The 18,527-nt window shown below is 46.5% G+C and overlaps 1 protein-coding gene across 1 annotated transcript in view; it reads right to left on the reverse strand.

The window, feature by feature from the left end:
• The window catches only part of NDUFA5 (NADH:ubiquinone oxidoreductase subunit A5), an 83,874-nt gene that overhangs the window by 12,765 nt on the left and 52,582 nt on the right, over positions 1-18,527 (reverse strand). Inside the window, exons 3-4 of the mRNA XM_085654195.1 lie at positions 15,570-15,686; positions 5,436-5,501 (exon numbers count right to left, since the gene is read on the reverse strand). Of these exons, the coding sequence (XP_085510321.1) occupies positions 5,436-5,501; positions 15,570-15,686 (183 nt within the window). The remainder of the gene's footprint in view (positions 1-5,435; positions 5,502-15,569; positions 15,687-18,527) is intronic.

An 18,527-nucleotide genomic window follows, 5' to 3' on the forward strand; every position in this document is an offset into this window, starting at 1 on the left:
CCTGCCAGGTGTTGAACCACTAGGTAAATGCCCTGATGTTTCAGCCATGTCCAGAGACGCAGAGCCTCCTGACATAGGGTCCACGACCCCAACCCGCCCTGTTTGTTGCAGAACCACATGGCGGTGGTGTTGTCTGTGAACACCTGCACTATTTTCCCCTTGACAGAGGGAAGGAATGCCTTCAGTGCAAGTCAGATCGCCCGAAGCTCCACAAGGTTGATATGGAGCCCGGACTCGGCCAGAGACCAGAGTCTTCTGATCTCCGCCTCTCCCACGTGGCCGCCCCAGCCCAGAAGGGATGCGTCCGTCACATCTGTGTGTTCCGGTTGGGGAAGGGAGAGGGATCTGCCATTGACCCAATCGCGATTCGTGAGCCACCACTGCAATTGTCGTGCAGTGCCCTCCGAGATCTGGATGTGATCGGACAGGTTGCCCTGATGTTGTGCCCACTGGAACTTCAGGTGCCACTGCAGAGCCCGCATATGCCATCTGGCATGACCCACTAACAGGATGCAGGAGGCCATCAGGGCCAGTAGCCGGAGGGTCATCCTGACCGAAACCCGGGATAAAGGCTGAAAGATCGGAATCATAGTCTGAATATCCCAGACTCGCTGCGCCGAATCCAGAATCGCTCCGATGAAGAGGAGCTTCTGAGAGGGGATCAGGTGCGACTTCGGCACGTTGATGGAGAACCCCAGCAAATGCAGGAGGTCGGCCGTAGTCTGGAGGAGGGAGACGACTGCCTGGGTCGAGCCCGCCTTCAACAACCAGTCGTCAAGATAGAGGAAGACTGGGACCCCTGATCTGCGCAGATGAGCTGCGACCACAGCTATCACTTTCGTGAACACCCGAGGGGCGCTGGTAAGGCCAAAATGGAGCATGGTGAACTGAAAATGCTCGTGGCCTACCGTGAACTGCAAGTCCAAAGCTACCATCCAATCTTGCAGGTCTATGGCAGACTAGACCTGAGCAAGTGTTATCATCTTGAACTTCTCCTTCCGGAGGAGGCGATTGACGTTCCGAATGTCTAAGATAGGATGCAGACCCTTGGCCTTCTTGGGGACCAGAAAGTAGTGGGAATAACAACCACAACTTACTTCTGGCCCAGAAACGCGCTCAATGGCCCCCTTGGCCAAGAGGGCCGTGACTTCCTGCTGAAGAAGCGCAAGATGGTCCCCTGACATGCGGTGGTATTGAGGTGGCATGGCTGGAGGGGAAGTCTCGAAGGGGAGGGAGTAGCCCCTTCGGACATTTTTCAGCACCCACTTTTCCGAAGTGATGTTGCGCCAGTGGGGGAGATGATGGCGAATTCTGCCACCCACTGGCGTTTGATGGGCCTGAAAGGTCGGACTAGGAAGGCTTTGCAGTGGATGCTGCGGGGGTGGAAGTGGATTGACCCGCCCGCTGGCCCCCTGACCACCTCGACGGTTCCCACGTCCGCGGCCGCACTGTTGTTGCTGCTGCGCCAGCCTGTGGCCCTGCAAACGTTGTGGGGCACCCCTTCCGTGGCCACAAAAGGAGCGAAAGGCTGAAGGCAGAGGAGGCCGAGTGGCCGACAGGCCCAAGGACTTAGCTGTAGCCCGTGAGTACTTAAAGCGCTCAAGCGCACTATCTGCCTTATTGCCAAAAAGGAGAATGCCATGTCCATCAGAGTGTTCTCGACATCCCCCGAGAAGCCAGTTGTTCTCAGCCAGGCATGGCGCCTAAGCGCCACCGTTGTGGAAATCGCTTAGCCCAGCGAGTCGGCGGTGTCAAGCCCACAACAGATGGTGAACTTAGCTGTGTCTCTCCCAGCAGCAATAGCTTGGGCGAGTACGGTCTGGGCCTCTTTCGGACAGCTAGGCAGCACCTGCGCAACCGTGTCCAACACAGAGTGGGAATAATGGCCCAGGAGGCATGCGGTGTTCACAGACCGCAGCCCTAAGCTGGCAGATGAAAACAGCTTCTTGCCAAGCTGCTCCAGCTTTTTGGATTTCCAATCCGGAGGTGCGGAAGGGAACACGCTCTGGGACACAGAGGCTTAGACAACCAAACTCTCAGGAGTGGGGTGTTGGGAGAGGAAGAGGGGGTCGCCCGGAGCCGGGCGATGGCGTCGGGCCATGTTCCTGCCCACAGGAGCCCCTGTGTTGGGCCTGGACCAGGTGCCCAAAAGAACGTCAGACAGAGCTTCATTAAAGGGCAGCAAGGGCTCCGAAGAGGTCTTCGCCGGCTGGAGCACTTCTGTCAGGAGGTTAGCCCTGAGGGCCTATGCAAAACCACTGCATAACTGGCTCCCTCCTCCATGGCCATGGTAGGAGGAGACAGCATGCCAAGGTCAGGTAAGGTGTCAAGACCACGGGCATCCCCCAAATCCTCTGCCCAGTCTGGGTCATAAGCACAGTCTTGTGCGAGAGGGTCCTCAGACCCCTCCCAGTCCTCCCCTTCCTCTGAAGTCTGTGGAACAGGCTGAAAATATGGAGGACAAACATAGGGAAAAAATTGCCCCATCAGCGTCGGAATCGGCGCCGAGCTGCGCCTATCCAGCACAGTGTCCGGTTCAGGGCTGAAACTGGGGACGTCGTCCCGAGGAGCGGGCGACGTCGGAGGTGGTGCCGACGTCGGTGGAGGCGTTACAAGGTCCACCGGCGTCGACCGGGGTCCGATCCCGGATCCCAGGGGGTCCTGCGGCACCGGAGCCACCGGCGACGCCGGAGCCGCCAGCAGGACAGGACCCCCAGTTGGGCCCGCGTTGCCCGGAGGCACACCGGCTGGGCCAGACGGCCCAAAGAATCAGGCCATGACAGCAAGAAACTCTTGCAACTGGGCAGGTGTCACAGACCCGGGAAGGGCGGGTAGACCGGCGGCGACATCGCAGGCTCCGCCGGAGCCGCAGGGGTGGCACAACTCGCACCCTCAGCCACATCGCACGAGGGGAAGTCTAGGAGCGACAACGCTTCTTCGACTTCTTTTTAGAATGCTTCGACTTACCTGACCCCGAGTGCGAAGATTTAGATCCAGAAGAATGATGGTGACGGCTCCGCGACTGGTCCCTCGACTGCAGGACTTCCAACAACTTTCGGGGCCGCTTCCACAAAATCTTCGGCGCCATGGCCCGGCAGTCGGGGCACAACTTGGAGTCGTGGTCGCGCCCCAGGCAGTAGAGACACACGGGGTGTGGGTCCATCACCGACATCATGCGGTGACAGTCCCCCACAGTTCTTAAACCCGGGCATCCCTACGATACCAGGAGTCGATCAACTCGAGAAAAAGGAGACAAAAGGCCTAAAAAAACTCAGTCAAAAAATGACTGGGGGTACTAGCTCTTCCCGGATATGCGCTTACTGGCGCGGAAAAAGAAAGAACTGACGTCAGCGCGCGTAGGCACGTCTAAGTAACTCCAGCGTCATCGTCCCGGTGCCAACGACGCCCGCGGAGCCGCACAACAACGCCTACCGACGCGCAGGGGTACTGCTGACTGCTGCTACGGCTGACTGATCCAGCCTGGGGATAATTCTAAGGTAAGGAATCTATCACTGCACGTTTCTTTCAGATTTGCGTAATTAGGGCCCTAAGAGAGTTTGTGGTGTGGATGAGGAACACAGAGTGCAGGATATGTGACAGGAAGAGTTAAAACCACCACATGGTGGGCTGAACAATGTTTTTTTACTGGTGACCCTAAGGAATAGATTAAAACAGAGCGGAATAGAACTTCAACCCAATAGGAGAGGGGGTAACTTGTTTCTGCCTGGCTCGTGACCTAACAAAGGTTCTAGACATTCTTGAAGACCATACTTATATATTGTTACTCTGCATTACAGCTGAAGCATATGCAGGTATAAATAAAATTGAAGTATAGGTAGCTATAAATAACATTGGAAAACGTGACCTACAGTAGTTGTAGGAGTCGTCTACGGTCGTAGTTACCTGAGTAAATGTAGTAATGAAGAGACATACAATTAGAAAAATAATTTAAAATTATACTTCACTTGTGCATTTTGTGCATCTTGGGTGTAAGTTGTGGTAATGCATATGTGACATCACACAGCGCGCATATGGCACTTGTACTCTAGGGCTTTATTCTGAGTGTACGTCTTTGTACATTTCTTACCCACAAAAGTATGTGTTAGACTCAAATCAAGCCTTATTTTGGAAAACCAAGAAACAGAGCTTCATATAACAGAGAAAGGAGCGACAAACATTTGTATTTTTGGATACTATGCCATGCAGAAAGATTGTTTGCGAATCATGTGGTGGCAGTGCATTTCGGTAATTGGCTCCCAGTGCTGCTAAGGACTTTTGTTGTACTCTGGTGGATTGTTTCTGTTTTTGCTAGTTAAACTGCAGCTATTAATGGTAGGTTTTATAAGCCAACAAGCAGTAAAGGCCTTTCCCATATGTTCTAAACTGAAATTTAGAGACCCTCTTTCTTTCTGTAATCTGGCAGACTTAGAAATCTAGGCCTCAGTTATTACCTTCTAGATCTTATCATTTGCACGCTATCTGAAGCCGGCTGCCTAAGAAAAGTAGGCCATGCATTTTCTGCTGTTAATTTAGAAAAAGTGTGAAGATCACTAATTGGAATATCCACGGGTCACCAGCTCTGCTGAGTGTCTTTTCTGTAATTATCATTCCTTTCTTCAGAATTTTGCACAAGTCCTCTCTAAGGTACCTGACGAGGAGGCCTGCAAATTACTCCACTTTGTCCCATAATCAACCAGAAAGATTTTAAGGCATTCAAGGCGGCTGAGGTCAGTGTGCGCCCTTGTTAGACACTGCTGGCTAAATCTTATGGGGAGGTCCCATCGCATCCCCTTGCCCCTGATCTCAAACCTGTCTGCCTCGATGCAGTGCTTTGTTTGTGGTTGAGAAACAGATTTCTCTGATCTCCCTTCCCTACAAGGCCCAGCTTGGTCTCCGCAAGTTACTTCTTTGTCCTTCAGTGTTCTAAATCATATCTCCTCGAATTCGTCGCACGTGGAAGTCACACCACAAGAACTATGTGATTGTAATTCTGTCCTATACACCAGAGGAAAAGAGCTGGTGAAGCATCCAAATAAAAATAAAATCCTTACTGCTCAAAAACACCATCTAAAAAGGTACCTACCCAAAGACATTTTTGATTGCTTGAGATATTGCTGGGGATCATCCTTCACCATGGAAGGAACAGTAGGTGGGAATTTGCTGTGACAAAGTAGAAGTGCTAACCTGGGACATGATCATTCTGCTTAGAAGCAGTTTTGAAGACGTACAGGAACATGGTTTTATAAACCTACATGGTACATAATGCACTCCTGGCTGTTTAAGCGTATGACGAGCAGTTTGGTGTCATTTTCACTAATTAAACCTGTCAGATGCAACTGTTTAAAAGTGAAAAATAAAATTTACTATTCGAATTCAATTATTTATCTAATAATGTCGTCTGTGTAACAACGTCAAAATGAAAAAGTCAACATCACCTGTACAATGGCCTCTTCTATTTGACCACAGTTAAATCTTTCTTCCAACTTCTGCACATCTGGTTCCTGTTAAAATAAAGATACAGTTGTTTATCACTTTTCAAGCATGCAGTTCTCACACAACACAAATTAAAAATAGTATTCAATTAAATATTCCTTGAAATAGATGTATTTAAATCTATTCACATGAATTTAGTAACATTTGATTTTACTGAAGTATCCTTTTCATTTCCAAAACTGTACCAGTGGCTTACCGAGTGCTCTTACAGTGGTTAGCTTAAGAATCCTGACTTACATACGCAAAGGATATCTAAACATGCAGGCAAAATAAGAAATATCTCAGCAGTTTCAATTAAAAAATAAAAATAAAGAAGGCCTGTCTACTGCACTCTTTCTGTGCTCCGATATAGTGCTCACAGATTAGCAATCACAAGTGTAAAAATCCCTGCATGGGGCGCAACCAAGTGCAATACAGACCAAAGAGTTGTAGGAAGGTGGGTTGGTGAAAGAAGGGGGATATGGTAATCTAAGTATAAAATCAAGATTTGAATGAATAATTTGTCCATTCTCCAGGCTAATGAGGGAATTATAAAACATTTCCTACTAAATAAGACTATATACAATTAAACACTAGAAGAAACCTCCCCTATTGACCTCCAGCTAGAGGGAGAAAGTTAACAGGTGGGGTTCATAAAGACTGGCACGGCTGAAGCAAGGCTTTACCACAAGAGAGAAGCCCTTGACCTCCTATCCAACTATCCCCAATGTAATTGGTCAAACCAAGCTGGACCAGGGAGTCAGAAACACCAGTCCCCTTCCAACCCACCATGCCCCCCCACCCCAAATAAAAAGAAGGGTTTCTGGGAAGGGGTCTACCAACAAAAGGGGAGGTGAAAGTCCACTGCATAAGAATGGCCACAACTCTGAAATGTAAGAACGAAAAATAGTGAAAATGAATATCTGAAGTAGACTGAAGGACATCGATTAAGAGTTAAAGCAGGAGTCCCAAACGGGTCGCATAAGGAGAATAAGATATGACACCAAGGACAAAGGTGACTCAGGTGTGGGATATAAAAAGCTTTACAAAAAGTGTAAGGTCCAAAGGTGTACGACCATAAATACAGAGCACACAACAGCATAAAAATTAAAATGAAAGACAGATAACTACAGCCACTACTTTTAAACAACTATTAGACAAGCAACAAAACAGAGTTGCAATTAAAAAAGGTATGTGTATTCAATAAATAATAACCAGGGACAATGCAACCAACAAACGGCCTAGCTAATTTAGGTGTAGACGCAATTAAAACAAAACAAAATATGGTATACAGTGGCTCAGTCAGAGCCTAAGAAGCAAAGAGGGACACAGCAGAAGAAAAACAAAATTAAAACCAGTACTCACAACTTGAGCATCAACTACTCAAGAAGAGACCAGTTTCCAACCCCTCAGAACTTAAAAAAAGATTGCCTGCTCAACCTCAGAAATGGCCCAGACTGGGAGAAAAAAGGAAATCTTCAGACTTCATGAACACAAAACTTTGGAAAGAAAACTAGCCCTGCCTGCTTCATACATAGCCAAAAATAAAGAGAATGGCCATTTTCTCCAACACTTTAAATGTCACCAGACCACCAGTAACGGACACCACTCTTTAAGAGTTCAAGTCTTTCTTGACATCCGCGACAGTTGTTTTTTAGGCAAAATTGTTTTTGATATTTGAGTCAGAGAATGAGGTGAATAGGAGGAGGCAAGACCCATCACCAACATCACCTTTTACTTACAAGCCTCTACCTGCAGCATCCTCTCATAGCATCCAGCAGAGTGCTAAAGCAGCACTGTTAGGGTCACTGTTTAGCATGTGAGAACAGTCTAGGTCTTCCACCATGCCTTGCACCAAACCATCTTTTAAGTCCACAAGCTAATTTAGTGTAGTTGCCATCAAATACGTTGCATACGCCTCAGGAACTACAGATGGGAAGTCCAGCACTTGCAGGACAACATCCATGTTCAGGTTGTCTAACACTCATCCACAAGTCTATTCTCACTAGGCTTTCAACTGTATAATTCTTAAAGGCCAATATCTCTTCTAGCGGTTCTTAAATCTCTAGTCTCTCTCATCCACATGCATATTCTCACTAGGCTTTCAACTGTACAGTTCTTAAAGATCATTATCTCTTTTAACGGTTCTTAAATCTCTAGCTTTCCTCTTTGGTCTCTAGTGTCTGTATCTTGGGGCCTTAATCCGCTAAGTCTTGTTCAACCCCCCCCCCCCCAACACGCTATTAGAATTTCCATCTACTGCTCTCACAGCCGCCTCAATGTCACCAGTCTTCCCGTTACAGTACTGGCAATGTTCAGTTTCAACAACTTTGCTACCAGTCATTAGTCTCACACAGTGAAAGGTCCATTAAGAAAACCTCAGTTCTATTAAGACTAAAGCTCATTACCCATGGCTGTAGTTTCATCAGCATGCCTGCCCACCTCTATATGATTTTTGGTGGCTTTGGTTGGCCTGCAGTCATCACAGCAATCACCTCTCAATTCACTCCTCTGGTCACTTCAAAGGAACCAATGCTGCTCTGGTGATATTGCAAATTAAAATTGTTTATGGAGGCAGCTGAGCTCTTTATCACCAGCTCCATTAGTTCAGCATGCATTGCGCAATCACTGGTTGGAGATCCATGAACATGCGAGTGGATCTCATATGTGGACCACAAAACTGAAGCATCCGCAGGGCAGCAACATAGCTGTCTTCACTGGGCTAGCATCTCCAGCCGCCTCAGGGCACCTCAGCTCTGGTCGCTTAGGTGGAAAAGTGAGGCTTCAGTGGGAGCCTTAAGAAGCAGAGGGAGTCTTGTCCTCCTGCTGGCCAAGCTCCCCCAAGACATACAATTTTTGTTCCCAGACTGTGAAGGGTGTGTAAGTTGAGGGCAATGCGCCACCCAGAGTTCCTCTTCAGTTAACTCTGAAGGAAGCCAATTAAGTCACTTCAAGTGGATGCAAAAGGCAGCACAAAAAGCATGACCTTCGGAGGGGGGGAATATTTAAGAATGTTTATTACAATGGGAGGTTCAGAAAACATGATTTAGCTGTAAATCACAGAGGAGTCAAATAAAATGCTACCATTAAAGGAATGATCCAGACAGTTGGCAAGTTGGTTTTGTTGTGAAACATCCCCTGCGAGAAACAACATGAGCCCCTAAGTCCGCATCCAACAACCTGGATTTCATACGTACAGGACTGAAGGAAAAAGGCATCACGAATTAGACAGAACAGTGTGGTCCTTCGGCTAAGCATAGAACTCACACATATCCTCAGCAGAGTGCACTGGTTCCAAATCAAGGAGAAGGAAAAGACAGCAGTAAGGACAAATGAGGGTGTCAACATCCAGTTATACCAGTACCTCTCCATGGTTACTTCTCTAAACAAGCATTTGCAATGCAATAGGTCTCGGATTTACAAGACTTTGAGCTATTAGCACTGTAAATGTCAATAGCTTAAATTCTCACAAATGCGAGACCTATTGAATTGCAAATATTGTTATGTTTTCAAGCACCTCATGCCGCGCTTGCACTTAATAGAGCCACACCCCTTTCTTTAGACGAGCCGCGTCTAAAGAAAGGGGCGTGGCCTCTATTACGTGCAAGCACGGCATGGGGCGCTTGGAAACAACCCCAAAAACAATATTTGTAAAATCATAGGTCTCGCATTTGTGAGAGTTTAAGCTATTGTCATTTACAATGCCAATAGCTCAAGCTCTCCTAAATGCAAGACCTATGGCACTGCAAAGAAGCGGCTGCCATCGTCCTGGCTGCTGTGAAAGCGCTCATGGCGCGCTGAATGGAAGGAAAGCATGTTGTGCTCTAAGTAAGACAAAACTCACTAAAAATAGTGTATACATACTAAATAACAGACGGAGTAACAGGAGTAAAAGGGCCAGTCCTCATGGGAGGTTACAAATGACGACAAAGCGGTACTAGGGAGGGACTAACAAGCAGATTACCAAATCAGAAGCCAGATTTTACAAAGGACAAAAACGCAAGCAAATGAAAAATATGGGCGGAGAGTGGGCGGAGCTTCAAGTGCATACACTAATACAGCATGCCTCGCAGAGCAGCGCATGCGCTGCCCAGGCTCGACCTAAAAACTTGAAGGTCCTTCCATTATGTCACAGATGTTCCGAGAGGGTGGCATCCAAATTAATTTGGGTCGGTAAAGAACCCACAATAGGAAGGCGTAACACGGTGAAACTGGGGGGGGGGGGCGGGGGGGGGGGCGGGGTGGGGGGGGGAGATGGGAGTTGCAGACAATGCATGTTTTATCAGGCTTCGCAGCCATGCCTCCCTGTGGAATAGTGACAGGCTGAGTCCCCAAAGCAGTAGTGCTTTATTGATTAGGGGATGTTTGATACCCCCATATGGAATGTGGAGTGACTGGAGACAAGGCACAGGCCACAGACACTGTATCAGTCGCTGGTCACCACAGACACACAAAGTGTTAGACTAGCAGTGAGGAAGGGACGAAGCATATTCCCATTCCCAGATTGTTGGCAATCCGATGTTCTCTTCAGCACCGGAGAAACGTGCATTTCAGAAAGGATGGATGCAAGGTGTGCCAGATTAGGGGTTCTCCAAGGGAAGTAACTCTGATGGAGGATTACAAGAGAGATTACAAGGGCTACAGCAAATAGAAAGGGAGCTGAATGTCAGGTTGATGGTGAGGAATGGGCTCAAATCAACATCATGACACAAAACACATACGATCGCGGAAGACGCAGTTTAAAGTAGTCCGCTACTGGTATACACCAAGAACTACCGCCGCATCTCTCTGCTGCCCTTTCCCACCAAAGTCCTCAAGAAGTCCATCAACCAGCAACAGAACATCTGGAGACCGACAATCTTCTGGACAGCTCTCAATCCGGATTGCGCGCTAACCACAGCACCTAAACCGCCCTGATCACAGACATCAGATCCCTCCTTGCCCAGGGAAAATCAGCAGTCCTGATCCTCCATGACCTCTCAGTAGCATTTGATACAGTATCTCACCACACCCTCATCAAAACACTTCACCACATTGGCATCCAAGGAGAAGCCCTCAAATGGATTGCAAGAACCCACAGAATCCGCCTACCTCCCATCTTCTCGGAACCCAAGAACACCATCTGCGGTGTCTCTCAAGGTTTGGTCAACATCATCAGAACATATGGACTAAGCATCATATCCTACGCCGCCGACAGCAAGCTCATCCTCTCCCTATCGGAAGACCCCTGCATCACACTGACCAATTTCCCCAAGTGCATAACGAGAGTCGCCGACTGGATGAAAGACAACGACCCTAAACTCAACACAGACAAGACAGAAGTATTAATCTTTGGGAACACCACCTCCTCATGGAGCGATCCCTGGTGGCCTCCCGAACTTGGACCCTCACTCACTCCGACTTATCATGCCTTTAACCCGGTCATCATTCTGGGCAGTAAGTTCACCATGAAAAGAGATCAATGCAGTCTCAACCGCCTACTTCCGTACGCTTCGCATGCTACGCAAGATTTTCAAGTGGCTCCCCACCGACACCAGACGGACCATCACCCAAGCCCTTCTCACCAGCCGACTGTACTACAGCAACACACTCTACGTAGCAATCACCTTGCACCTCCCCAAGAGACAGCAGCCCATAAAGAATTCAGCAGACAGACTCATTGTAGACCCCCCCCCCCCCAAGCATACCCATATCACCCTCCACCAAAAAAACCTCCATTGGCTCCCCATTAAAAGGAGATGTTTGTTCAAGATGCTGATCCACACCTTCAAAGTCCTACACAACCAAGGACCAGCATACATCACCGCCGGAACTTCCACCAGCCCTCCAGACACTTGTGCTCAGCCTCCCTCTTGCTTGCTCACACCTCACACATTTGTCGCAGTAAGAGTGGAGGACGCTCCTTCTGCTGCCTCGTGGGGAATTCATGGAACGACCTCCCACTTCATCTCTGGACCTCTTCCTCTCTGCTGGACTTCAGAAAAGGACTCAAGACCTGGCCGTTTAACTGAACTCTATCCAGCAGCATTGTTCTCAGCGCCTGGATACCTTCACTGGTGATTAGCCACGCTTTACAAATCCTGATTGATTGATTGATAAACCTACAAAGTGACATAAGTGGGTGCAATTATCAAGGACAAATGCTGGAGGAGATGGAGATAGATGGGACACTACTGCATCTACTGTAAGATTGCCTCTCAGTCCTCCAGGAAAGACGGGTCCAGACACTATGCAAGGATTGATGAATTCGCTGTCATTAGGGCCCAGGACCCAAGTCAAAAAGAATAGGGACAACATATCAAACAAGAAGCTTACCCTTTAAGTTCAAAATTGCTTGGAAAGACATAAGGGAAGTCACGATTTGGGCAAAACAAGGCAAAAGATGTAATTATAGCCAACGGTAGTGCGGTGCGGAAAAAAGAGGAACAAGCCCTCCAAGAATGAAAACTCTTGGAGCCCTGTGCACAGCCAAGTACCTCAGCCTTGCATCTAAGCATGCATCCTGAAGGGCCCACTTATATCAATTCTCTAGACGGGCCGTGCAACTCAACATCATTGCCAACTTGAGAGGCTTACCCTGCAGAGTGCAAAAGACAGTAACAGCCATGTCACAGGTGCTGAATAACTGTGATAAGGGCTTAGGGGTGGTACTCTGACTCATGTATAGCATAATTTTCCCACAATGAGCAGGCAGAAGACTGAAATAGAAGGTAAGTAGGAATAAGCAAGTCCTGGAGACTTCCAGTTCAGAATAACCTTACGGAAACACACCCCAAGATAAGGAAAAGACACTGGCCCAAGACTATTACCGTCATCAGGTTTCAATCCCACTTGCCAAACTTGTGACAATATCAACCCTCAGCCTTGTACATCATAGTAGGATATAACATACAGTCTCAAAATCGAAAGAAATATGGGGTAAATGTGGAGAGCAAAAAGTGACTGATTTGAAGGCTCTTCAGCTGCATATGAAGTTACAGAATAACTACAAAGAAAGGTATCGCGGTTCGATAAGATATACAATACAAGCAAAGCCCTCTATTTTCCCCCCAGCATTTGTTTTCCTAGAATGCACTTAAATAAATAAAGCAACAATCAAGTTTAGGAATGTCACAGGAAAAACATGGAACATTAGTAAATGAAAAATGAAGGAGAAAACATTAACATTGGAGTAGGGAACCAGATTTGAATGAGGTGTAAATACAGAAGAGCCACTGTAACATGACGAGTTAGAAGGCACTTTTCTATCCAAGGTTGCATTGAATGGGTCCAAGGGTGGTTATCCTTCACATTACCCAACCTCCACTTAGTTCAAGGGTCATATCGGCAATTGCCTACATAGGGCTATGGAATACCCACTAGGTCCTGGATGTATATGCCCTTGCATAAAACCGTAAGCCTATAAATGCTGGTAGGATGACTGCTCTGTCTGTGCTTCCCATTATAGAGCTAGAGGTAGCAGGGTAGGATTGCAGGTGGAGACTGAGTTAGACTCTTTTCCGAGAGTGCAGGGTTGATTATACAGTGCATGCACAGGGGTATGTTTATGCTCAGTGCACATGGCTCATTTAAGTTTAGTGTTTGAGCCCAGTCAGTGGGTGGAGGCTTCCCAAATGTTCCATTATTATGCAGTAATTAAGAAAAGATCCATATGCTTGCACCCACATATACTCCAGGTATAGGCCAGGCCACCCAAAGGAGAGAGAATGTGCTCAAGGTTTCTCCCGTTTCATGCCTGCATACTGGAATTTCTCTCTATAGAGAAGGACTGCCTCATGGGAGTCCGTGTTGTAAAACTTGCTTCATCCATAGAAAATCCATGGTGTACTGATGAAGTTCAGAAAATAGCTTCCCTTCAAATGTTCAGATTTGCCACACCTAGTAGCACATCAGCAGATCTCTCAGTCTGTGCTTGTTTTATACTTACACGTTCACTTCTACTGTACCACGAGCGGAATTGGCTCCTAGAAGAGTTGGAGTTTTAAGAAGTGCTTATATTTATATTTTTAAGTGTTTACCTGGCAAGAGGGGCCCATCTTGAGACTCCACCTACAGAGAAATACTTGGAGAGTCTGGACTTCCAAAAGGAATGTACTGAATGACTGATTAGCTTTGGTTGGAGTTTTTGGTTGAGATTTTTGATGTGAAAACAAAAGGCCTTATTGGTAAAGGAAAGGGCTTCGAATTCAATCAATTTGGCTCATTAAAACTAACTTAATGTAAGAATTACTGGGGGATCTCTACACCTTGAACCCATCCAACCGTGAACTGCAACGTTCTGCATTGTCTCCAGGAGAAGGAATACTTATTCGAGAAACATAATGCATTCCAGTGTGATTGAACCAGACGATCGCCACTCTTTCTTTTTGAGTAGGGTATGTGTTAAATATGTCCTTAAAGACTGTAGGTGTGAAAAGACTGTCATGGTGAATCAATAGCTCTGTATTTCCATCCACAGGTCATGCTCAGTTATAAGATTCACTTCATTGAAGGTCACGGAGGAGATCTGGCCAAAGAGATGGATTATCTACAGTTCAATTGAGGATCTCTGTGTTGGGGACATTAAATTTCAATCAGTTGGGGCTCATTCATTAAGAAATAACAAACGGTCACACCTTCTAGGTTGCTGTGAAGGACAACACAGCAATGAGCCAATTTCACCCATGGAGTTCACCATAGGGAAGACTAACTATGACTATTTAGCCATAGGGATCAACAGGCTGAAATGGATATGTATTAAAAAAAAAATAAGTAAAAAAAAAACCAAAAACCGGGCAAGAGCACACAACAGTTGTCACTTTTAATCTGTAATCTGTATGCAGCAGAGAGACTGGAACTGAAGAACATCAGCTATACTGCTGAATTGCTCTTTTAAATTACTCAGACTATTCTATTTTTGAAGACGTTTTGGCTGTGCTTCACGTCTCCTATATGGAAAGCAGCGGCAGAATTTAAGTAGCCAACTAGCTGAGAATTTCGGAAACAAGCAGAAACTTACAATAAAAGAGTAAAAGTAATGACACCGAACCGGACTTTAAACCCTTCAGAACCTGTGCATCTTCGCCTCCCTAAGCAAACCTCACTGCATTATCACACCAAAAGCGCCTTTGATGTCCTGGGCTCTGTGGAAATTCACCACAAAACATGTTCTGATGTGTGAATTCAGAGTATACACTGAATTATGGTTCATCTCTGCACAGTGTGGTGTACGAAACAGATCAGCATGCTGGTTCTCATTATCTCCCCCTTCATACAAGACCATTATGGCAGGGCTTCATCGGCCATTCACACGCTACACTCATCTCTAGGTTTTGAACCACACTAAATGCGCTTCTTCTGTTTCCATCCCCTGTAATCATGCAATAGGCTTACTATGGGCCTCTCCCTACCAGTGTTTGCTCCTGCCTATCCCTCACCACGCCATCATTCCCTGTTATGTCTAGGACCTGTGACAAACGTGACAACAGTGCTTTACTAACATTCACTGATGAATACCACTAACAAATATGGCACATTCCATAGTTCTCACATGGTAGGAAAATACTACAGGAAATAACACACTCTTTCCTCTATTCACCTGCATTATAGAACGAGTTCAGTTTAAAGAAAATGTAAACAGTTATTCCCTCAAATAATGCTAACAGTTTTATGAGAGGACTACAGTAGGAGAGTCAATTTACTGCTCGATGCCCCAGTTAATGATATCACTGGGTATTCATATTCATGCTTCCGGGGCGGAATCCATTGCTAAGTAAGGAGAATGAGGTTTAATGCTGTAGCCTGATGGTCTCAAACAATGGGGACAAATGTTGTGCAGCTCTGTAGCTAAAGAGTCGCACTCCCCGTGGTGAGGGGCAGCCTTGTCACTACAATGGATGTAGCAGCCCATAAGTCATGCTTCAGCCCAGGGAAACATTTGTGCACAGCACTTGAACTTCCAGTGCTCGATTTATAGAAGTCATAGTGCAGTGTTGCAATGGAAGAATGCATTGTATAGCCAAGCCAGAGCGCTCAAGCACAGACACTGATTCAAGCATGATTCGACAGAAAACTACAATGGTGCACGGATACATAAAGGGGAACAAACCGAAGCTTACCGTCTTCACCGCATTGAATCGTTCATTTATAATCTGCTCTGTGTATTTTCTGTAGGCTGCATCTTGGGGGACAGTCTGAAGTGTGGCGAGAATTTTTGTGTACAGGATCCTCAGGCGCTGAAATAGAAATTAAACACCCGAAACTAGCATCAGAGTTTAATGTTCTATGAAGAAAGCCCTTCACAAAGCACAACGACAGAAGAGTGTACACACTACGGCAGTACTTCACAAACTTGGAAAAACCACGAGCTTTAATAGACATGAGGCAGGTGATTTTTTAATGTAACTAAAGCATTTTGTGGTAGCGCATTCTTATTTCCAGATAGCCCATTTTCCATTAAAATTGTCACTTAATTTGCACAGACATACAGTTTTAAAGATAAAACTATATTGCACACAAACGGTAATATGTGAAAATCGTGTCTCAGTGACTATTAATTATCTGTTCATTATCAAGTGTCTTGATTTATTTTGATCCCACTAAAATCTTTGTTTCCTTCACTAAGAATTACTAAAACAAGCATTTGCAATGCAATAGGTCCAGCAATTGCGATATTTTGAGCTATTGGCATTGGTAATGAGACTGCCTTTTATTTATGTGTTTAAAAAACCTGCAATAATGAAAGGCATTGTCATTTACAATACCAATATGTCAAAGTTTCTAAAATGTGAGACGTATTGCATTGCAAATGCTTGTTGTTTACAAATGCCCCATGCTGCACTTTCACGTTAATAGAGGCATGCCCCTTGTCTAAAGAAACGTCCGCGGCCACTATAAAAGTGAAATCGAGGTATGGGGCACTTTCACACAAAAAACAAGCATTTACAATGCAACGGTCTCGGCATTGTTAAAGTTAGAGCTATTGGCATTGCTCATGACAATGCCGTTTCTTTAAATGTTTTAAAAGAAAAACAAACAAAAATAATGTCATGAGCAATGCCAATAGCTCTAACTTTACCAATGCCGAGACCCTTGCATTGTAAATTCTTGTTTAAAGGGGGCCTTGAACCGGGTCCCTATCGGGCTCTGTTTTGTGCCCTGGCACAAGAGGAATTTTTATTTCCGGACTGCAGTAACAGCAGGCACATCGATGTGTACTGCTAACACTGCTCACTTCTTACTAGTGGAGAAGTTATGGCATGACGTCATGCCAGGTGAGCGTTGAAGTTTGAGAGAAATCCTTTAAAGAGAGTAATTTTCACTCTGGATTCCCCTTCTATTATTGAAACTCGGGAGCAGCAACATTGTGGTGTCACACAGACACATGTAATAGCACACAATCCAGCTGCTTTAAAAAAAACAAAAATTGGCAGGGAGATGCTGGAACGCATGGAAACAGGTATGCACAAACACATTTTGCATGCATTAGCACATTAAAGCCAGACCAGTTGGCGTTGCCAGGGCTTGTTTTGTATTAGTGAAGGGTGAACGGCAGCATACCAGCATTGAGAGGTGACTAGAGGCACATAATATATGCATAGCATAAATTCACATATTCCCCTAAGCAGCAATGGACCCACGAACATTAAAGCGTTACAGAGGGAAACAAATGGCTACGGATTCCCACAGAAATTACATTAAGGTTCACAACTGCCAACCTGGAACAAGAACAAATAAACAAAGCCCGGCAGTATTAACAGCAAATAGCCGTGAAATGCTAAACGCTATTTTTCGCGAAAGAGGCAGAAAGTTTGTTGGCAGATGGTGAGGGCGTTTAAAGCAACATTGTATCCCCAGGCAGGCCCCAAAACAACACAGCAAGACAGCCATTCAGCCATCGCCCCCACAGACACAGCCTTCGCTTGCTGCCCGACTTCCGCAGAGCTTCGTGACTCGGAGACTGGGAATTAAAATGATTAAAATGCTGATCGGCTCTGCGCGGCCAGGCCTTTTCTTTCGCACAAAAGCCTAGCTTGAAAATGTTTCTCTAGCGGTCAAAAGTCTATAGCGACCGCGGTTGCCTTTGTGTCGCACTCGTCAATGGGCCTCTGTCTGGGCGGCACGGCCAGCCTCTCTTTAAACGCTATTTTTCGCGAAAGAGGCAGAAAGTTTGTTGGCAGATGGTGAGGGCGTTTAAAGCAACATTGTATCCCCAGGCAGGCCCCAAAACAACACAGCAAGACAGCCATTCAGCCATCGCCCCCACAGACACAGCCTTCGCTTGCTGCCCGACTTCCGCAGAGCTTCGTGACTCTGAGACTGGGAATTAAAATGATTAAAATGCTGATCGGTTCTGCGCGGCCAGGCCTTTTCTTTCGCACAAAAGCCTCGCTTGAAAATGTTTCCGGTTTCCTTTGTGTCACACTCGTCAATGGGCCTCTGTCTGGGCGGCACAGCCAGCCTCTCTCCGGACCAGGAAAAAACTAAAGCCTTCCCAGAGGAACAACAAGGCAGAGCAAAAGGCACACCACTGCCTTTCTCCGAGGTCAAGAAGAAATGCCTCGGAGAAAGGCAGCGGCATTTTCGGATTCGGGGGCGTGTTTGTCTTTTCTCTCCTCCAGCCATTGGCTGGAGGAGATAATTAGACTTTTTGCAAAAAACACGCCCCCCGATCCGAAAAGGACGGGGCCTGATCGGAGAGACAAACCTCTTCTCCAATGGCTGGCCAGCATTCAAGAGGCCAGCCAATGGAGAACAGGGGAGAAGAGGGGCGGGTTCAAGCCCCTCTTCTCCAAAACATTAAATCTCTCGACTTCCGGTTCTGCCTTCGGCAGACCGGATGGTCCCGAGACCTAAAAAAGCACTTCATTGTCAAGTTTTGGGTATAAGACTACTGTATAACAACCGAAGTAAAAGGGCCAGTCCTCCTGAGCGGTTACAAATGAAGACAAGGTACTAATAAGCCTATTAACAAATCAGAAGCCAGCATTTACCAAGGACACGGACACAAGCCAATGACAAATATGGGAGGAGTGTGACCAGGGCTTCAAATCCATACTCCAATTCAGCATGCCTCG

This window comes from Triturus cristatus, chromosome 4_1, assembly GCF_964204655.1.
Source record: "Triturus cristatus chromosome 4_1, aTriCri1.1, whole genome shotgun sequence".
Classification (NCBI taxonomy): Eukaryota; Metazoa; Chordata; class Amphibia; order Caudata; family Salamandridae; genus Triturus; species Triturus cristatus.